Source organism: Tasmannia lanceolata, unplaced genomic scaffold (genome assembly GCF_043159265.1).
Source record: "Tasmannia lanceolata isolate RefF3 unplaced genomic scaffold, GAP_Taslan_0.1 ptg000002l, whole genome shotgun sequence".
Lineage (NCBI taxonomy): Eukaryota > Viridiplantae > Streptophyta > Magnoliopsida > Canellales > Winteraceae > Tasmannia > Tasmannia lanceolata.
The window spans coordinates 48988661-49011053 of record NW_027518679.1 but is presented as its reverse complement, the minus strand read 5'-3'; the positions used below and the strand labels follow the sequence as shown (position 1 = coordinate 49011053).

The window sequence follows — 22393 nt, the reverse complement described above, 5'->3', positions numbered from 1 at the left end:
GGACATGGTGAAGAAACTAAAGTTAAAGACAGAAAAACACCCTACTTCCTACAAGCTCGATTGGATTTCAAAGGGTAACAGAAAGAAGATAACTGAACGTTGTCGTATTCCTTTTGAAATTGGTGCTTACAAGGATGAAATTTTATGTGATGTTATCAATATGGATACATGTCATCTTTTGTTGGGGAGGCCTTAACAATTTGACAGGGATTCAATTCATAAGGGGAGAGATAATGTCTTTGTTGTTCGACAAAACAACAAGAGTTATGCACTTCAACAATTGGCGGATGAGAAGGACCCCAAGGGTTCTCAAGTGGAGGGGCAATCATGTTTGACGGTAAAAGAATCCTTTGCCAAATCCAAGAAGAAAGTGATTCGTGATGGAGTCAAAAGGAAACCAAAGAGGCCTACTCCCGCCTAAAGCTAAGTACAACGTTAAAAAAGAAAAGCATCGGCGTTGTAAGGTCTTTGAAGTTGGAGAAGCTACGACGGCATTGCCAGTGAACATGAACTCGAGGTCGAGTTCTCCTCAAGTGGAGGGGAATGACGTGGGCTGCGAGGCATGACAATTTGGAAATTGCCAAAAAATTTCAATTTTCCAAAAGTAACCCACATCTCTTGACATAATTGGGAGGAAAAAAAAAGCAACACATCTCTAAATATTCACTTTTTTAGAAAGAGTCAATATCTACATTTTACTTTCTTTCTTGTACTAGGGGTTCGGTTACTTTTTTATATTCTTGCTATTTACTTGTATTAGACCAACAAGGCATGTTGCCTTTTCTTTAACTAGTATCTTTTTCCCTAAATGTTTAAGTGTAGTGGGAGTTCTCTCCTATAAAATCAATTACGTGAATGTACAAGGGATTATTATGTTTGTTTATTTAAATAAAGAAAATTTTCTCCTTTCTTCTTAGTGAGAAAGGTGGTTTCTTTGTGGATTCAAAGAGCACCTTTCGTGAATTCGAAGGTTTATTCGATCAGAGGTCGACGGCAATCAACCCCGACTCGTTCTTCGCACTTCCGGCTACGCCAATATCATTCGGCCTTGAGGGAGAGTCCTTCTCAACTAGGCGGCTTTGATCGATGCAGCCACATCTTTTGGTGAGCGATCTTATCCTGAATATCCAACACAAAAGAGTTATTAAGAAACCTTCATATTTCAAAGATTACGTTTCTTAGTTCCTCATTTCCTTTAGCAACTAAAACAATAATGTTTGAAAGTTATATGAGGGTCTTTATAAAGTCGATTTTACTAGGAGTTTAAAACAAGTTGTAGTCTCCCATATTTAAGTAGTTAGAATTCTATTCTTAGTTGGATTCTCATAATTTGTATAAAGAGAAGAAGATAACGTTGAGTAGGGTTTTTTTTTTCCAGATTTTATGAAGCTACATTAATATTTCCTAATATTCTGTGTAACGATTCTGGAAAAAATTATAGGGTAGGTTGGTTGAAGGTTTTTTCTTAGTTTCTTGGATTGTATCTTCTTTATCCCCTGGCATTAAGTTGGTATTAGAGCAGATTTTTTCCTTAGGTTGAAGAAAAAGTTTGGTAGTGATGTTTGCATGGATTCACGATGGCTACAAAGTAACTTCGATTACTTCAATGAGAGTTGTTGAATACTAATAATTAAAGGTAGCACCAGACTTGAAATAATTTTATTATTACTTAGGGCAAAAACTCGTAGATTCGGAGTCAGCTCAATATATGATGAATATTCAAATAATTGATATTTAATCATTGGCTAAAATTTAGATAATGAGTCATTTGCTTTTGATGGTGATAAAGTCATCAATGAAACACTTAGGGTGCATTTGAATTGCGGTAGTCAATATCGGTATCACAATCCCCCTGTAAACGGAATATCGATTCAAATTCTAGTGTTTGTGTAAGCACTGGAATTCATCTAGGGAATCAATCATGATTCCAATTCTAGCATTTGGTACCATCCAAACCAACATCGGAATAGAATTAAATTTTCAATAAATATTTCATAATATCTTAATCAATAAGACTCTTTTACTAAAGTGTAAAAGAATATATATTACTAAGACATTGACACAGTAGAAATGTCATGGCTAAGATAACAAAATCAGATCCATAATAATAAGTTCACTCTCATAGTAATTTAAAGGCCATACAAATAACTAGGCATTAAAACACACATCCCATATGCAACAACATGCTTCATCACATGTTTTCATAACTAGTGGCATTTTGGTCATTTTTCATGACTAATGGGCAATCCGCTTAGTTTTACTCGATTGGCGTATTTTAATCATTTTTATCATGGGGGCATTTTAGTCATTTTCCATAACTAGGGGTATTTTGGTCATTTTTATGACTAAGTGGTATAATGGTCATTTTTACCCGATATGGCGTATTTTGATCATTTTTATATCATGGGAGTAGTTTAGTCATTTTCCACGACTTAGGGGTATTTTTCTAATTTTTACTCGATTAGGGGTATTTAAGTTATTTTCCATAACTCAAGGGTAGTGTGGTCTATATGATAGGGATATTTTGATCATTTTTATGTCATGGAGGTATTTTAGTCATTTTTCATGACTAGGGGTATGCTGGCCATTGTTACCCGATATGGGATATTTTAATCATTTTATCCCATAGTGTTATTTTAGTCATTTTCCATGACCCAGGGTATTCTTGTCATTTTTACCTGATGTGGTATCTCGATCATTTTATGTAATAGGGGTATTGTAGTAATTTTCCTTGACTCAAGGATATTTTGATCATTTTATCCAATATAAGCGGTATTTTTGTCATTTTCTACTATTTAGGGTTGTTCTGGTCATTTTTACCCAATATGTAGTATCTGGATCATTTTTATGTCATAGGGGTATTTTAGTCATTTTCCATGACTAGGGGTATCTTGGTCTTTTTCATGACTTAGGGGTATTCTGGCCATTTTTACACGATATGGGGTATTCTAATCATTTTTATATCATGGGTGATATTATTTATTTAGCATGACTCAGTGGCATTTTCGTCATTTTTACCCAATATTGGGGTATTTCAATTATTTTTCATTACTCGGGGCTATTCCAGTCATTTTACCCTTTAGGAGGGTTTGATTATTTTTATGTCATCAGAGTATTTTAGTCATTTTCCAGGAATTTTGGTCATTTCCCATTCGATATAGGAGTATTTCTATCATTTTCCATGATGCGGGGTATTTCGGTCATATTTACCTGATTGGTGTATTTTGATCACTTTTTATATCATTGGCGTATTTTAGTCATTTTTCACCTGGATTTGGTCAAGTGCCATTCGGAGGAGATTTAACACCGTTTTTCTCCCCATTTCAGGAATTAGAATACCACCCCCTTGGCCAGAAAAAAAGCGCCAAATATTCCCTTGTTTTTTTCCAATTGGAATTAAGTATCGTTTCCCATTTCATTTTGCAAACAAAACCAAACGCTAGAATCACCTAAATTGGACTTGGATACCGATCCCGATTTCCAATTCCGACAATCCAAATGCACCCTTAATGTGATGGTTAATGTGCTCTATGAAACCATGAATGAAGAACGAAAAAGAAATCGGGTCTAAGTAGACCAATGGAGATTGGAAAGATGGGAGAGAGAAAAAAATTACATCGAATTTTTCATTAATTTATATTAATTAATTTTTATTAGAATCTTCGTTGAAGCCTACACTGTATATTTATGATGCGTGGTGAATCCTCGTGAGTTTCAGTTGAAGAATATTTTTTCGATACTTCAAAACTCAAGGATATTTTTTTTTGAACTAGAGGAGAATGATCCACGCAAAAACCACAACGAATGTGTGGTTTTTCATTGACTAAAAAGCGGGGAATGAGTCTCTTGTTCGTCAAGTTTTATTTCCATCATTTTATTTGTATCATATTTTTTAGGCATTAAATCTTGTTAATTTGGATTGATTTTGGTATCATTAGAATGTCTTTTCGATTACCTATCTAACAAGTCAAAGGTCAAGTGATTTGAGGAAGTTATGAGTGATTTTTCAACATAGTACATATCTATATGGTGGGCTATTTTTGGTTTATTTTTGTTAAGTTTTAGCTTTTATTTAAGTTACTTTAGATAACAATTGAGATTAATTGCTTAGGTCTGAAGTTAGCTTTTATTGTTTCTTTTTCTTACAAATAGATATTATCAAAGCATTAAAAGTGACTTCTTAGAATTATTGAATGAAAATAGGCCACTAGGCTTTTTGATTTCTAAGATTAGCCCATTCAGGACTATTTTCTAGTTTCGCTCTTATAAACTCGACTATGACAGATCAAAGTAAATATCATCCCCTTCTACGGTGATCGAAGTATTCTTTACCCTATGACAGTGATCGGAGGGTGCATTTTCTTATTTATTTTATCTATGAGAGAGAGAAAGAGAGAGACTAGGAATTTGTCCTTAATAGTATCGTTGAAGTTTTAATCATAACAAAACTCCATCTTTCATTAAGGATAGAATAGGCAATTGCTCCCTTGAAAATAGGAATTTTTTGTGATTTGTTGTTAAGAGTTGTGAAGAAAAAGATAGTCTCTTTATGTTGTTTATAGAAAGGCCATGTGTCTGCGCTTATGAGGTACATGGGTGTGAAGAATGATTGAGTACCACTTATAACTACTTTTGATTACTCTGAACCGTCCACTGGATAGGAATATGGTTTAAAGAATTAATCTAACCATCATCTGAGCCAACATTAAGGAGTACTTTTAACCATTTTACCAGCCCCCTCTTAAGAAAATTTCTAGCTCTATCCCTGGCAACTAGTATTGGCACCACCATGTTTTGATAAATTCACTAACTCATCTTGTTTGTTATTATTTAAACAGCTGCGGAATGTTATTATAGTTCAGTTTTTTTTTTTTTTTTTCTCTTATCGTGTTTTCAATTCCGCGTGAGACCAAGACCTGTGAGTCGTCTTACGATGTTGTAGAAGATCAAATGTTTCCACATATAAAACCACAAGTGGGGGACTGAAAGATTGGTTTCCACATATAAATTCACAAGTATGGGACCCAAAAATCGATCGTTCGTTAAATGTGACTACTGTAGTGATGTGATGGCAGGCACTGACACTTGGCCAAGGATAGCCGTCGGCTGGGTTTCGTGGTTCTAAGAGAGAAAGATTCTTAGCCGATAATAAATTGAAGGTGCTGTATTGGCTTCCTAGATAAATACAGAGTTGAGTGGAAGAGATTTGAGATAACAACAATAATCCCTAAGCACTAGTGAATAGAAAATACCTATTTAAAATTGGTTTCATGGGAGCATGCCTAGGTTTTATGTTATCTGGGATTTGCTAGGGGATTTCACCGAAAGGCATTTTGCGGCTGACTTTTTTTTATTTATAACTAAGCTGGGTTAGGCAGGACCCCTACCAGAATATTAATATAAAAAAGAAATCCAATCTGCCGAGGGAATCAACCTGTAAAAAGAAACGAGGAAGGAACTTATCTTTTGAGTCAAAGCACGGATCTAATTCCGATGTCCTTGAGATAAGTATCGCCCCCACATACGATGAATCGTGATGCAATATGGGAACTCCGGCGTATGTCTCCAGGATACAACAACTCCGCTCCAGGAGGTGTGCACTCATGCTACCCGGATGCCTAGAACACGCTTTATGCAGTATTGACCAGTGGGAAGGAGAGGAACAAATTGGAAGAAAGAAAAGCCACTTCCTACGAATACATGTATATCTATTTATAGGAATTGAAGAGGGATTTTGAAGAGACGAAGAGACACTTGAAGAGACACTTCTCTTCTCTTTTAAAATAAATGTGACCATTTGTATAAAATAAATACACAATTTTTGAATTTCTAAATGACTTATTTTTAAATTAAATAAAAAGTCAACAGAAACATCTTGTTCCGGTACTTTCCCTCGATCTAGGGGTGTAAATGGATACTCAAAAATTTGATTACCGTCCGCATCCGAATCCGTTTAAAGCGAATAGTATCCGAATCCGCTTCAAGCGGATATTATCCGAATCCGTTTAGGAGATATCCTGTTCTTAACGATCCGGATCTAGTAAATGGTGCATCCGATCCGTTTAACATCCGAATCCGATACGTACATCCGTTTATCCCGAATATCCGCATCCGTATCCATATATCCGAATTCGTATATCCGGATTCGCATGCAAACTCGGATATCTGGTTAGGGATGCGGATATTCGCATTCGAATTCAACTTCAATTAGATAATTTTGGATATTTAACTAGTTAATTTAAAGTTACAGACATGAATCGAATTCGGATATGGATACGAATTCGGACATTCGGATATGATTTATTCGAATTTGGATATTCGGATATGATTTGAATCTGGATAAACGGATACGGATAATATCCGAATTCGAATAATATCCGTCGGATGCGAATTCGGTAACGAATAATAATTATCCGTCGGATTCAGATACGGATACGGATACGGATATTGAATATTGTAATCGAATTCGAATTCGGATATAGCACTATCCGATTCGAATTCGATCCATTTACACCCCTACCTCGATCTCTTGAGGTGGGGCACATAGTTGGAGTGGAGTGAAGACCTTGACTTAACGCGTTTAGAGTTTAATGAATGTCCCCACCTGTGCTCAGACTTATCATATAAAGGAAGGAAATGCCTCTCTCTATGCTCATTAAGAACACTCCATAACCTCACTTCTTGTTTTTCTTTTTGGCTTCTACAGGGAAGAATAAAATGGTTAAGGTGTGGCTATTTTTTCTTTTTTATACTCTGTTTTTTTTTGTTATATATTTTGGGTAATGTTATCAGCACTACTGTATTTTAATGATCGCACTCCTTACTTTATTAAAAGTATGGTATGGACCGCACCATAGGACGATCCAAACCGTCCATTAGATGGGCCACATCCTAAATAGGTTGTGCCCCAAAAATCATTTCCATAGGTTGATCCTAAGCCTCCGATCTATAGAGAGTTAGGATCAACCCTCTAACATTCAGATCGTAGAATTAGGATCAGTCTATGGAAATGATATTTGGAGCACAACCTATTTAGGCTGTCGTCCATCTAATGGACCGGTTTGGATTATCTTATGGTTCGGTCCATACCATACTTTTAATAATGTGAGGAATGCGATCATCAAAAGACAGTAGTGCTGATAACATTTCCCTATATTTTATGTTGCTGTTTTTCTCTAACACTGTAATTTGCTAGCAGTGTTGATGAAGCCTACAAGAGAAGAAGCCTACAAGAGAAGGTAGATAGAATGCATGCAAGGACCTGGTTAATCTAAAAAACTACTTTCCAAGAATCCTTAGGTATGACAATATCATTTTCTGATCTTCTAAACAGTTGCGAATTTTTTCTATATTACTTAAGACTCTTATGATTGCATTGCATTATCCAAACGGTTAAGGGGACCACCTGGATCACATCCGTTGATCTGGTTTCCCAATCGATCCCCACCGCAAAAAAGCTCATCGCATTTGGCTAAGTTAGAGGGCGATAACTTGTTAAACCCAAAACGGCATCAACTCGGTTATTGGAATCACTTTTCTGTTAAATCGGGACAATAAAAGGAGTACTTTTGATTGATCCGGCATGGCTTAACTCTAGGGGTGCAACTTGGGTCGGGCTCAACCCGAACCCAACGGGTTCAACCCGTTTTTGGCTCGGGTTGGGAAAACCCAACCCTATTTAAATTTGGGTTGGGTTAGGGTTGAGGCCTTGGCAACCCAAACCAACCTGAACCCAACCTCCATCTCTGATTCGATCTTGATTTTCTTTGGGTTATTGTATTTTTCTGTTTATCTCAAGGTGAACCCGAACCAACCCGACCCGATTTCGGGTTAGATGGGTTGGGTTAGGGTTGAGAGATTTAGAGGCGGGTTGGGTTGGGATTGACCATCCCCAACCGATGCTCGGGTTGGGTTTGGCTATGTTAGGGTTGAGGGAATGCTATCTCGGGTTGGATTAGGGTTGACCTCAACCCGATCCAAGCCGACCCGTGTTGCACCCCTACTAAACTCATACTGAGATGAGGATTTGGCCATTGCAAGATAAAGTCAACTCAGGCGAATCGATGATTGACTTTTGAATTTTTCTTTAAATAGTAACTAGTGGGACCAACTGTGCGTTGCACGGTTTGGAAATAACATTTAGAGGTACCCAAAGGCCTTAAGCCTTCAGAGTTTTATTCAAGCATCTTAAGTTGTCTAATCATATTTGAATTCGTATTATACAAAACTTAAGTTGTCTAATCATATTTGAATTCCTATTATACAAAAAAATCATGGGAGTTTTGCATGATATTCCTGCGTTAAAGATTGATGGTGACTGTGGACAACTTGCATGATATTCCTGCGTTAAAGATTGATGGTGACTTTGGACAACTTAGCACTATTTCTTGTGACTTGGAGCCCCCTACATGACACAATGATCTAGACCATTCATATTTTAGGCCCCACGACCTAGATGTGGCTTAAAATTGAATTCATTAGGCAATTCAAATCATATATGTCATCATAATTATAGGCCCCACTGGGTTGTAGTTGTATACCAATTACCAAACTGAGAATCTATATGCTGTGTGCGTCTGAAGTCATGTATTTTCAAAAGAGTGCAGTGGGGCCTACTTCTTAGGATGATCCAAACCGTTCATTCTTTGGCTCGCATTGTAAATAGGCACAAAGATTTTGTTCTTTTTTATAGGACAGTAAAGAAAACTAATTGCCCATTAAAAACAAAGAAAAAGAAAACTAATACGGTTTCCAAAACTCAGGAAAAAGTTAAGAAAACTAATACGGTTTCCAAAAGTCCGAAAACTGAGAAAGAGACCGTGAAAGAAAGATTTGCAAAAGAACGTAATTGACGGAGAGTATCTGAGAGTTAGAGTGATTCAATGTCTAATGTCCCCTATTTTCCGTTTAGAGAGAAAGAGATTTGTAACAAATATCCAGTGAGAGAGAGAGAGAGATTATCTGTTAGTGTAGTTGACTGAGTGAGAAACTGAGAATTCTTTGCCCGGGTCTTTATCCACAGATTTGAAGAGAAACATAAGCATGTAGAACTATAATCTATTATAATGGGGAAACACCAAATTATCATCTCGGATCAGTAAGCATGTACAATACGTGAATTTGGGGAATTTGAGAAAAAACGGACCCGGGTAATAAGCTAGACCCAAAGCCGTTATACTCACCACTCACCACAACTCACCCTTCAAAATCGCCAATTATACCCGCCTTGAAGCTATTTATGTAGAGATTTTTTTTTCCTGCAATCCAAACAGGGCATAAAAGAATAATCAAATGCTTCAAATCAAAATCCAACATAAGACTGTAGAACTGTAGTATATATTAATGGTGAGACATCAAATTATCATCTCAGATCATTAAACAGTATGATGGGGAGTTTGAGAAAAAAAAAACCTGGTAACACACATCCCAAGCCATAACCAAAGGCCAAAGCCGAAGAAAGACTAACAGCCCACATCTCAACCTTCATAAAATTTTACAAATAAATGTATCCTGTTGTGGTATTTTATAGTGTTGTTAAAATTTGGTGAGACCATGAAAAATAAGTAGAAAATTTGGTAAAAGATATTGAAGGTTGTGGGATACGTGAGGATGCATATTCCTTTCTCCTATCTATCATTAAAAAGAGAAATACATGGAGAACTGAAAATCTTCAAGAAGAACGCCCTAAAATAGGCCCTAGGTTTTGATCTCAAATCAAAACCCTAAACACAAGAAAGAAAAACCCTCTTCTTCTTCTTCTTCTTGTCTCTTCTCTCCCATTTTCTCTTTTTTTCCCTCTCTCTCTCCTTCTTTCCATTTTTATGGCTGTCTTCATGGCAGTCTGTAGTCTGTAGTCGGCAACCACCGGTTTCTAAGTCACACAAGAAAGGTTGAAAGGGAAGAGAATGGATACTAAAATCCCAAGGGATCGAGCTAAATTTTTTTCGCAGTCCCATGTGACTGGCAAACAAACAGTGGAGGTGGGAGATGCTTAATTGGGAAATCCAGCAAAATAATCTCCCTTTCCCTTGTCAACATGTTTCTCAGAGAAACTAGTGAGATCAATTCATCTATCTCTTGATTCTGAATATCTCACGAGGAATACTTAGGTATGTGTAAAACTCAGGATGAGCAGATGGATGTACACAGGGTAAGATAGGAGAGAGTTTAGGGTTCGATAAACCAAGGGACATGCTGATGTTCTCTCGGGAGGGTGTGGACTTGTCAATTTTTCTCGTCAGAATGACTTTTCTTGATTTATCAGGTGATATTTATACTCCCTTATGGTGGTGGTTGCTTATTTTCCAATAACTTCCATCTCCTTTTAGGCTAAGGAGAGACTTTCCATTTCCATCATATCTTATCATTTTGGTCCATTCAATATCATATTAAGTGATAATATTCCATTTCCATCATATTTTATAATTTAGGTACATTCAATATCATATTAACATATAATATTAATTTCATTGGAAGACTTTAATCTGGAGAGACTTCTCATTCCCACAATGAACCCATACCCACCAATCACACAAACCCATCTAAGACAACTACCCCTCACTAGGTGGATGTTGTCAACCACCTGATGAACCATTCATAACAAGCTGGTACAAGAATTAAAGTGGAAGGCTACATGTGCTCGAAAGCAAGATATGCTCCATATCATGAGGGAATGTCGTGATTCCCAAATATTCATGAACGTGAGGAAGATCTGTCATGAAATATCACACTTGATAAAGAGTCTAGAATTTTAAAGACGCGAATGCGGAGGATTATAATTCGAGGATTGAAACACGAGTACAACGGTTTCATAACAACAATCCAAGGATGGCCGATTCGACCAACATTAATTGAATTGGAGAGTTTCTTGGAAAATCAAGAGAGTCTATCCAAGCAGATGGATGGATCTATGATAAAGGATAACTAGCAAGGAAGTTCTCTTTGCTAGCTAAGGAATGAAGTTTCAGAATTCCAAGAATAAGAAAAGTAAAGCAGAGGCTAGATTAGATCAAAAGCAACAAAGTTCTGATGACGGGGAAGTCTCAAGCGGTCGTGGTTATGAGAAACAAATTCGGAACAAGGGACAATGATGGGCATGCTGCAATTGTGGTAAGTCAGGCCACTTTGCCAAGGATCGAAGTGCACCAAAGAAGAAGGAGGAAGGTAACTTTGCAACGTATGAAGATAATCAAAAGTATGATAGTGATGAGGGATGCTGTGCTTTTATCTTTGTCGAAGAATAAAAAGTTGATGCTTGTGAAACTTTTCTTATGACTACAAAAGTCATGGATGTCGCAAGTTTGGAGGACACAAACGATGGTGATCGAACAATTGATTCGGAATGCTCGAATCACGCGACAGACATTCCGTTTGACAATGACTCTAGTGGAGGTGATGTCGAATAAAAAAACCTCAGGAGGAGGTGATGCCCCAGAGAAGAAAGCTCAGAAAGTCTAAAATTTCCAGATGTGGCGTACGTAACGACACCAATTAAAGAAGTCGGTATTACCGAACCGACATCTTTTGAAGAAGCCGAAAGTATTCCTAAATGGAAAGAAGCAATGGAAGAGGAGATCATAGCCATGAAGCAGAACGAAACGTGGGATCGAATTCCAGTACCTACTAGAATGTTGCCTATTTCACATAAGTGGGTGCACAAGGCAAAGACCAAAGCGAATGGAACGGTAGAGAGGTTCAAGGAGAGACTTGTTGCTCGAGGATTCTCTTAGAGGTACAAGCAGGATTACGATAAAATGTTTAGTCAATCGGCCAAAGTTATGAAGGCTCGTGTGTTCGTAGCCCTTTGCTACTTTCGAAGGGCTAAGTTATAAGAAGTTTGTGAAGTTTAGAGAGGAGCTTGGCATGACTTGTAGAGAGTCAGTGCTGAGGATTTTAATTTGGAAGCTTCTAATTTTCTTTCATAGTTTAATTTTGGTAATTAGGAGTCATAGTTTAAGTTTCTAATTTTTTGTGGGAGATAAAAACTGTATATGGTAAGAGTTAATTGTGGTCATGTTTGACTTTAATCAAAGCACAAGCAAAGGGAATGTATTTAGCAAGGAGTCTAATAAGAGTCCAATAAGAGTATTAATTTACTTATTTAGTTTTAGAAAGCGATTATGGTCTTAGAATGGGATTTTTTATTGTTTCTGTTTACAAAAAAGGTAGCCAAAATGTCAACAGTAGAGACTAGAGAGAAAAAGACGTTAAATGAAGTCGAGAAGCGGGGTGTACGGTTTAGGGTTTTGAATATTATATTCAAAGAGAAAATTCGCTTTCTCTACTGTTTTGTGGGTTTGAGGCTTTTGTGTTTTTTTTTTTGGGTCCTTTCCTTATTGCTTTGATCTTTGTTTTCAACATGCGGATGAGCTTATTGGGGCTTGGGCATCCTCCCCTCAACGACTAGCTATAAAGGGTGAGTTCTACTTCTAACCGGGTCCCAACAGGAAGTTGTATTTGCCCTTTGTGGATGTATGTCTAAGACCGAACCCACGTTAGCTTCTGTTGTTTCTGTTTCTTTGCTTCTTTTTCCCTAACATTTTCACCAAAATGCAGTTCGAAACAGCAACCATCATCAATGGCTGAGAATGCTTCACAGGAACACTCTTCAGAGTTGTCCGATAACTCTTCAATCGAGCAGGTTGAATTAACAGTGCGGATCATTGATGACCAGACCGATAACTCTTCAATCGAGCAGGTTGAATTGATTGTGCCGATCACCGATGACCCGACTGATAACTCTGCAATAGTGCAAGTTGAATTGACAGTGCCGATCACTGATGACCCGACCCTCCCGGTGGTCACATTTCGAGTGTGGGTGTTGGGAACTCTCTCATGTATTATTCTATCTTTCCTCAACCAATTCTTTTCGTTTACAAGGGAGTCTCTTTCCATCAGTTCTATCACCGCGCAGATTGCCGTGGTGCCTATTGGAAACCTCATGGCATCCGCGATCACCAATAGGATCTTTTTCAAGGGAAAGCTATGGGAATTTACGCTCAATCCTGGACCATTCAATATCAAAGAACATGTCCTAATCACCATCTTTGCAAATTCTGGTGCTGGTACAGTTTATTCCATTTACATTGTCTCCGCGGTTAAGATCTTTTACCAGAAGAAGCTCACGTTCTTGGTTGCGCTGTTTCTGGTGCGAACAACTCAGGTGGGGGTTTTTTTTTCAAAAAATTTCGTATGAGAAAATTATTTAGTTTCTGAATATTTATTTACTTTGTTTGTTTGTTTTTTTTTTTTGAAATTGTAGCTGTTGGGATTTGGATGGGCTGGGATCCTCCGGCGTTATCTGGTGGAGCCAGCATCTATGTGGTGGCCCAGCAATCTCGTTCAAGTTTCAATCTTCAGGTATGTTGGACGAGCCATGTTTGAAACCATCAAAATTATTTTTTCATGGTATAAATAAAGTTTACCAAGGGCACGTTTGGCAGTCAGGATTTTTTTTATATGATAAATTGGCGATCTCCAAGTGCTTAGAGATGGGTATGGTTGAAAACCAAGAAACAAAATACAGGAAACTATGTTGGATAAATGTTTGGGGTCAAGTAGATTAGTTCAACAAAACTAGTGATATATGTAATTGAAATGAAAATAAGAAATCACCTTTGATGATCCCGAATGTAAACCACAAATCCCTAAGCAAAGATCAAAGGAAATATGTAAGAAAATGGAATGAATTTAGTGGTAGAGCACATTACGGAATAACACTACCCTCAAGATAGGTTATCGCCCCCACCATGCTTGGTATGCAATCGGATTCTCAATCTCCAGGATACAACACCACTTCTTGTATTTGTCGGTGTACACGCACCGGCTCGGACTTAGCAAACACGATCGGTGCCAAACAAATTGCCCAAAAGAAAGATCTTACAAAAGCTTCCAAAATCAAGTAAATCTCAATAACTTGTTAAAGGACAAAGGTCCAAAAGAAGAGAACAGTAGCAAGAAGTGGGAAGAGCCTTTGATTTTCTCATGTGTAATTTTTCAAACTGAGAATGTTAAGGGAAGACTCTTTATACACTGTAGAAGGGTATATTACCTCCTCACCGACTCTCCCTTGAAAACAAAATCAAAATGTTGCAAAGAGCAAGTGTAACGCATAAAGCATTAAAAATTGAATAAAAGTCGCCAAAACGCATAAAATACTAAAGAGCTATGAAAGCATATAAAAGAGAAACGTTGCAAGTCCTTTGAAATTTGATTCAGGGGTCAAAGCATTTAAAGTTTTAAAATATTAAAATATCCGACAAAGTTGTAGAAGCGGCTAAAAATCAGGAAACAGCTGATTGGATTTTGACTAAAGTTTTTTTGTATCCTAATTTTTTGCCACTTCTCATCACCGGAGACACTAATGCTGTCCTGTTTTTTGTTTCCTGATTACCAGCAACTTCATCCTCATCTACACTTGTAGACACCAATTTATCATGAAAAAAAATCATGGTAGCCAAACATGCCCCTAGTGTTGAGAGACTAAGAGAGAGGTGAGGGGAGTGAGAATTGAGCGAGGAGACGATACAAAGTGAGAGAAAAATAATCACCCAAATAAAGTGGGACCCATGTGTTTTTGATCGGCGGACTAGAGAACGATCTCTAGTCGGCAGACTAGAGACACTTTCTTCTCTCTCTCTCTCTCTCCAAGAGACCACTCTCATGCTAGAAGACACCACTTTGAGACAGTCCAACAATTTGCAAATGGATTTGAATTTAAATATAATTATTTGCAAATAATAGATATTTTAGCTCCAGAAATTATATAGTTAGTAGCTTCCAAAGAGGCCTTAACGACCCATTTGCAAATAAAGATTAAACTAAAATAATGTTATCCTTAAATAAAACCGTGTTTTGGTGGCATACAAAAAGAGTCCCTTACCAAATAAGAATGTTCTTTACACTTTAATGTTTAGATGTTTTATTTTCTTTTGTTTCTGCTGTTATATACACTGACTAATATAAGAATTGCAGGGCGTTACATGAAAAGGAAGGAAGGCCAAAGGGTGGAATGACAAGGAACCAATTCTTTCTTATTGCATTCATCTGCAGCTTTGCCTACTATGTCTTCCCTGGCTACCTCTTTCCTATGCTAACATCCCTCTCATGGGTATGTTGGACCTTCCCACACTCTATCCTAGCCCAACAACTTGGGTCAGGACTCAGTGGGCTTGGGCTTGGGGCCGTTGGGCTCGATTGGTCCACTATCACATCCTACCTCGGAAGCCCGCTCGCTAGCCCGTGGTTTGCCACGGCCAATATTGCCGTAGGATATGTCTTCATCATTTACATCTTAACACCTATCACTTATTGGCTCAACATATACAAGGCCAAGGCCTTCCCTATATTCTCCAGTAGGCTCTACACATCTTCGGGACATAAATACAACATTTCTAGCATCATCGACTCTAAATTCCACCTTGACGTTGATGCCTACGAGAGGGTCGGACCTCTTTATCTTAGCACCTCTTTTGCAATGACTTATGGCGTTGGCTTCGCCACACTCGCCGCCACAGTGGTCCATGTCTTCCTCTTCCATGGAAGGTATGATTCAAAATTCCTATTTTACTGCCATGTTTGGCAACATGAATTTTTTTTCCATGGAAAATTGGCTTACCAACTGTTGAGAGAGGGTTTGGGAGAGTGGCAGGGGAGAGATTTGAGAGGGTATGGATGAGGATATGGTGCTTAAGTGGGCTGAAAAATAAGGAAAACAAAAAGGGCAGTGATAAATTCACCCCCTATAAAGATGAATTCATCCTTTTTTACTGGTTGTGGCTTCACAACCGGTACAACACTAGGGGTGCAACTAGGGTCGGGTTGCGGATGACCCGACCCGACCCGAGGAACCCGTTTTTCCAACCCGACCCGAGTTCAACCTGACCCAACCCAAGTTTTTTCCAACACCCCCTTCCCCTCTTAATTTTGTCCTTTTTTTGGAAACAAATGCCGGAATTGGCTGGATTATTGGTATCAGATTCCGACTTCAGCCCCTAATCCTTGTAATCAAATGAACACTAAGGGCCCGTTTGGATACCTCCCATTTTGTATTTGGATTTGGAATTGAGTTTTGAATACAAAATGAATAGATCCGGCAGCTCATGTAGAGGGAGACAGAGGGGGAAGGGGGTACTTCCTAGTGGAGGGGAGGGGTTGAGGTGCAAAGAGGGTGAAGGAAACTGCCAGATCTGTGGATTTCCAATTTTTTATTTCCACAGCAAACTTAGAAATCTGTTTTTTTTTCACTGTCAGCTGATGAATTAGAAATCCAAGAATTTGATCCGATCCAAATTACAATGCAAAAAGGGCTGCAAATGTGAGAAATCCAAATCAAAATCTTCTCAGCATCCAAACGGGCCCTAAAGGATTTTTTTTAAAAAACCTGGAATTTATCCAGCAACCCGGGGTGGCATCTTAAATTTTATTGATAGGAAAATATTAGTTACGGGAGGACATAAAACCTTGCCTCTTGTCCAAGAAGAGGAAAGAAAGAAAACCCCATTTATCCCGTTACAAAGAAACAAGCAAAATTTATTTAGTGCGAATATATGGAATGCCTAATTGGTCGCAACTGACACTAAAGGATTCACATGGATAAATCTCATTAAATTCACTCGCATTTTCACAGTGAAATTTGGATGTTGAGCAAATCAGCCTCCCAAGACAGGAAAATGGATGTTCACATGAGCCTTATGAGCAAGTACAAGCAAGTTCCAGAGTCTTGGTTCATGTGGATCCTTGGCACGAACATTGTCTCCGCTATATTCTTTTGTGAGTACTACAATGACCAGCTTCAATTGCCATGGTGGGGCATTATGCTAGCGTGCGCCATTGGCCTTTTCTTCACCCTCCCGATCGGAATCATTGCCGCTACAACAAACCAGGTATCTTATCCATATATGCACTTGGAATATTGTTTTTTTTTTTTCTTTCTTAATTTTCTAGCTCATAGTTGGCTTGGTCATTTTTCAAGGGCAAAAAATGATGGTAGTTACCATTACCAAAGGTGAAGTTATTTTTTGAGATTACGTAAAAGGAGGGGCTTAGTTATAATTTCTATGCTCAAGAAGAAGACAGATGTTCTTACAATATAGAAAGTTCATGAAGACTTCCTTGTAAAGTCTCATGGAAAATTATTTCTACACTTTCCTAGCATTTTTCATCTACTTTTTTTTTGTTTATTTTCTTCCTGAAAATGACAAACAAAATGGGCGTAGTGTATACTATCTATTTATCTATAAGAGGAAAGTGGCTTAAAAAGCCACCGATTGGTCACTTTTTGTGGACCCCGCAAAGGTGGACCCACTATACGGACCAATAGGTGACCAATCAGTTGGTTTTTAAGCCACTTAAGCGCAGGGAGCTCCCTGCACTTGAACACTTTTCGCTATCTATAATATATAAAGTGAAGTCCATTCCTACTTTTTACGGGGGCATTGTTAATTTGTTTTTGAAAAATAATAATTTTATTTAGAAATATAGAAATGATTGCTGTGCACTCGGTAAAGATTCTCCCATATAATATGAGGTACTAGATGCTCCTAGTTTGGCTAGACGGCCAGTCAAATCTTTGGTGCTTCTAGGAATGAAAGACAAAGAGAAAGTACGGTGCATACCCAAATCGCATACTCAAATCTTTAATCCCGAGATTAGCTAGTATCCATGGCCTGTCCCAAATCCCTTTAGCCCACAAATTTGTGTTAGAAGAGGAATCACTATCAACTTCCAAACTACCCTCCATCTCGCTGATGAAAATGGTCAATCCTTGTTGGAGAGCTTGAACCTCCGCTTCTATGAATTGGATGTTATGGATTGGGCCTGCAAAAGAGTATATGATGTCAATATTCCTAAAAACAACTCCAATACCTTCCTTTAGGGGCCGTTTGGATACGCGGATTTAGAATCTTGGATTTCCTCCAAATCGTAGTTGGGAGACGAGAGAAGAAGGAGACCAGCCGTCGTTTTCAGTTTACTCACCCTTCTTTCTGTTAGCAAGAGAGCAGGAGATCATCCCATGTTTCCAGGTTTTAGAAATCTCAGGATGTGGGAGAGATTTCTAAAACCTGGATTTCTACTTAAAATCCAAGATTCTAGAGAGAAGTGAAGCAGTAGGTCTCCTTCTCTCGTCTCCCAACTACGATTTTGAGGAAATCCACGATTCTAAAATCCATGTATCCAAACTGCCCCTTAGGGTTGCAACTCAGGTTGGGCGGGTCGAGTTTTTAGAAAACCAAAAATTTATAAACCTGACCCTACATGAGTTAGTTTCTCGGGTTGGGTTTTTAATGTTGACATTAGGATAATTGGTAATTTCAAATATTATAGAAAACATCCAATCTTACACCAAATTTTTCAAAAATTAATTCACCAAGTACTTAAATTTGAGAAGGAAACTACTTTTTTACTTCACAGACCACATCACCTCAATGCAAACAATTATATCAATATATCAAAAAAAATTCATGTTATTCAACAGATATTTAGAGGAAAAAAGTGCCTACTAAATATATTGATATGATTAAGGATATGTACAATGGAGCAGTAACTAGAACTACAGATGGCACGTCTAGTGAGTTTCCATAGGACTGCACCAAGGATCAGCCGTAAGCCCTTATCTTTTTACGCTAGTTATTGATGAACTTACGGAGGGTATCAAGAACGAGGTGGCATGGTGTATGTTATTTGCAGATGACATAGTAGTAATTGACGAAACCAAAGCAAGAGTTAATGCTAAGTTAGAGTTATGGATAACTACTTTGGAATCCAAAGGTTTTAGACTGAGTAGGATTAAGACAGAGTATATGGAGTGCAACTTTAATAATGTAAGGGCGTGAGGTGAGGATGTAGTAAATATGACTGGACAAGAGGTACATAAGAGGAATATATTTCGCTATCTTGGTTCAATCCTACATAAGGAAGGAAAGATTGAAGAGGATTTTAACCACATAATAAGAGCAGGTTAGTTGAAGTGGAAGCATGCTATGACCTTAAAATACCTACCAACTTGAAGGGAAAGTTTTAGAAGATAGTTGTGAGGCCAGCCATGCTATACGGCTCAGAATGTTGGGCCATGATGAAGTAGCATGTGTATGAGATGAGTGTAGTGGAGATGTGAATGCTTAGATGGATGTGCGGCTACACAAGGTTAGATAGAATTAAAAATGAAGACATCCGTAAAAAGGTGGGGATGGCACCAATTGAGAAGAAGATGAGAGAGCACCGCTTAAGATGGTGTGGGCATATCCAACGTAGGCCTTTGGATGCTCCAGTGAGAAGAATTGACTCGTGCTAAGTTGATGGAGTAAAAAGAGGTACGGGCAAACCGAAAATAACTTGAGTAGAAACTTGAGGAAAGACTTGATGGTTAGGAACATAACAAAGAACATGACCTTGGATAGGAGAGAATGGAAGAAAATGATCCACGTAGATGAACCCAACTAGTGTCAAAATTAGACTTAGTCAATTTGAGCCAGGTATACCCTTTCACCATCTTCATGAAAATTTTCTAAAGGATTCATTAGCCGATCCCCACTAGTTTGGAAGAAAGGCTTAGTTGAGTTGAGTTGAGTTGAGTCGTTGTTATTCAACAGATATTTAAGAAATTCATAGTACACCTATAGGAGTCAAGCCGGGTTTCAAGTTTGGGGTTTTTTTTTCCCTCTAAACCCGACCTGACGCGAGATTGGATCTATATTTTCAAGATCTATATTTTCAACGTGAAACCCGACCCAACCAAAGACCCATGATTCTAAATCTGACCTAGGTTATTCTCAGGCCGGGTATAACATGGCCCATGTTGCAACCTTACTTGCAATGCGTTCTTATAGTAGACAAGGACCTAAGTTTTCATATTAGAGTGACTGTGATCCCTTGAATCATAAAATCCGAAAATATCCCTAAAATTTGAAACACTCTACATTGAATCCTAAAATCCTAAGTTCTCTCTCTCTCTCTCTCTCTCTCTCTCTCTCTCTCTCTCTCTCTCTCTCTCTCTCTCTCTCTCTCGCGCACACCTGCATTGTCTTTTGTGTGCCTTTTGCAAGTAATATCCTAAAAAATTCATGTTTGCCAAACATGGTATCACGCCCCGACCCCACTATGTAGATATTGTCCTGTTCTGGGTCTCTTACCCTCCCCAGTTTTGTTTTCTAGCAGCATTAACTGTGCCTAACCCACTCCGCGGAGCCCGTCCCTTGGAGATGCTGAAAATGCATCTGCACAGGGAGATTGAGAGTTCACATATATAGCCTAAGAACTTTCTCTCCCTTTCCGATGTGGGATCTTAAAATCCACCCCCTTTGGGGGCCAGCATCCCAGCTAGCACACCATACTGCAGGAGGTAAGGCACTGATACCATTTTCTCACATCCAGACTCCACTATGTAAATATTGTCCCGTTCAGGGTTTCTCTCACCCTCTCCGGTTTTGCTTTCCACCCAACCCACTCTGTAGGGACCCGCCCATTTGAGATGGTGAAAACACGTCTACACAGGAAGAAGAAGAGTTCACACACACACATATCCCAGGAACTTTCTCAACATTTCCAATGTGGGATCTTACATATGGTTTGAGCACTCTGGGCAAAAGAAATTGTCACGTGTGCCATTTTACTAGCTCGGTTTATGGAAAAGAAACAAAAGGGGTTGGAAATATAATCCAGTTTTTATATATTTTATATTATAAGATTATTATACACACCAAAAACTGATTAATTTCATCGTAATACAGGTACCAGGTTTGAACATAATTACCGAGTATATCATAGGGTATTTGTACCCGAGGCGCCCCATTGCCAACATGTGCTTCAAGGTGTATGGGTATATTAGCATGGAACAGGCCCTCACATTCCTGACAGACCTCAAGCTCGGTCATTACATGAAGATTCCTCCAAGAACAATGTTCATGGCACAGGTTTGTTACTTCCCTCTTCCTCCTTTTCTTTCCTTCCTGGCTTAATTTTTTAAATTGTGAAACATGATGCTTAAGAGTCAGACTTAAGGGTGCTTGGATATAAGGAAAATATTTTCATGAAAAATAAGTTAGCCAAATGCTAGAACATTCATTTACCAAGCAAAAAATATATTCTAAGCAAGTCTGAGAGTATAGTTTATACGAGTTTTTATATGGTGCAAGGCCTCATAACTATACAGTAGAGGTACCACCCTTGATATTTGATCCAACAGTAGCTCATTTTTTGAGAAGCTGCTAGCTGTTGGATCAGATATCAAGGGTGGTACCTCCACAGTACAAAGGTCTTATTGTGGTAAGGCCTTATACCATATAAATTCTCAGTTCATACAAGGGATGATTGTAGTTATATATGTGAAACAATCCAATAGCCTAAGATGTTAGAGTTGGTGTTATTTAATCATTTATGTCCCCTCACGTGTGGACCCTCCTTTTTGAGGTTGGCTGTACACGTGGCACATGTGGCTCCTCTTTTGGGTTGGTACGTGGATTTTTAATATCAAGGAGTTGTTGGGGTTTGAATGCAGGACTTGCCCTTAGGCAATGCTCTGGTAACATGTGAAACAAACTAACTTGAAATGCGTAAGGTACGTTAGAGTTGGTGTTATTAATCATTCATACTTCAAAACTTCCCTCACCATATATACATATGTACAGATCGTGGGGACTATCTTAGCATCATTCGTGTACTTGGGAACTGCATGGTGGCTCATGGAGACTGTCCCCAACATATGTGAGACTGCTCTACTCCCCCCAGATAGCCCATGGGCCTGCCCTGCTGACCTTGTTTTCTACAGCGCCTCTGTCATTTGGGGAGTGATCGGCCCACGCAGAATCTTCGGCGATCTCGGCACCTACTTCGGCGTGAACTGGTTCTTTCTTGCCGGTGCAATTGCTCCTCTCCTTGTCTGGATTGCCCACAAGGCCTTCCCTCGCCATGAATGGATCTGCCTCATCAACATGCCTATTCTTATAGGTTCTACAGGAATAATGCCCTACGCCACGGCTGTAAATTACACAAGTTGGATAATTGTTGGATTCTTTTCTAGCTTTGTCATCTATAGGTATCGGCGTAACTGGTGGCAGCGCCACAACTATGTGCTCTCAGGTGCGCTTGACGCCGGTCTAGCGTTCATGGGAGTACTCTTGTATCTATGCTTGGGGTCCAAGAATGTAAACCTCAATTGGTGGGGAGAAAACTTGGATGGCTGCCCTTTGGCTTCTTGTCCTACTGAAAAAGGTGTCATTGTCCCTGGGTGCCCAGCTTTCTAAGCCAGGGTAGGTGGTAAGACCGCTGGACTTGATGCTTCTATTTAAATACAAAAGAAAATAAGGACTGTATAAATATCTATTTCAATCCATAGATGGATTGGGTTCTAATTGTAAGTCAGTGAAATATTCATTGTGTTTTAAGAGGCTATGTAGGA

At 38.6% G+C, this 22393-nt stretch overlaps 1 protein-coding gene across 2 annotated transcripts; it reads left to right on the top strand.

The window, feature by feature from the left end:
• Positions 1–6591: 6591 nt before the first annotated feature.
• On the top strand, positions 6592–22379 carry LOC143876559 (oligopeptide transporter 7-like). 2 transcript variants are annotated; one of them, XM_077378277.1, is made up of 9 exons: positions 6592–6726; positions 7199–7300; positions 12362–12415; positions 12556–13162; positions 13262–13359; positions 14974–15543; positions 16628–16883; positions 20727–20909; positions 21624–22379. In XM_077378277.1, the coding sequence occupies exons 4-9, from the start codon at positions 12578–12580 to the stop codon at positions 22236–22238; spliced, it is 2307 nt and encodes a 768-aa protein (XP_077234392.1). In that variant the 5' UTR covers positions 6592–6726; positions 7199–7300; positions 12362–12415; positions 12556–12577; the 3' UTR covers positions 22239–22379. The 2 variants fall into 2 exon arrangements, with proteins under 2 accessions (XP_077234392.1, XP_077234385.1); XM_077378270.1 differs by lacking the exon at positions 12362–12415 and having other exon boundaries at positions 7199–7299.
• The last annotated feature ends 14 nt before the right edge of the window (positions 22380–22393 follow it).

Bases quoted from the DNA above. Each gene is read 5' to 3' on its own strand.
- LOC143876559 (XM_077378270.1), top strand. From the start codon at position 12,578: ATGGCTGAGAATGCTTCACAGGAACACTCTTCAGAGTTGTCCGATAAC. The intron at 13,163-13,261 runs GTGGGGGTTTTT...TTGAAATTGTAG, and splicing joins TTCTGGTGCGAACAACTCAG to CTGTTGGGATTTGGATGGGC. The intron at 16,884-20,726 runs GTATCTTATCCA...ATCGTAATACAG, and splicing joins TTGCCGCTACAACAAACCAG to GTACCAGGTTTGAACATAAT.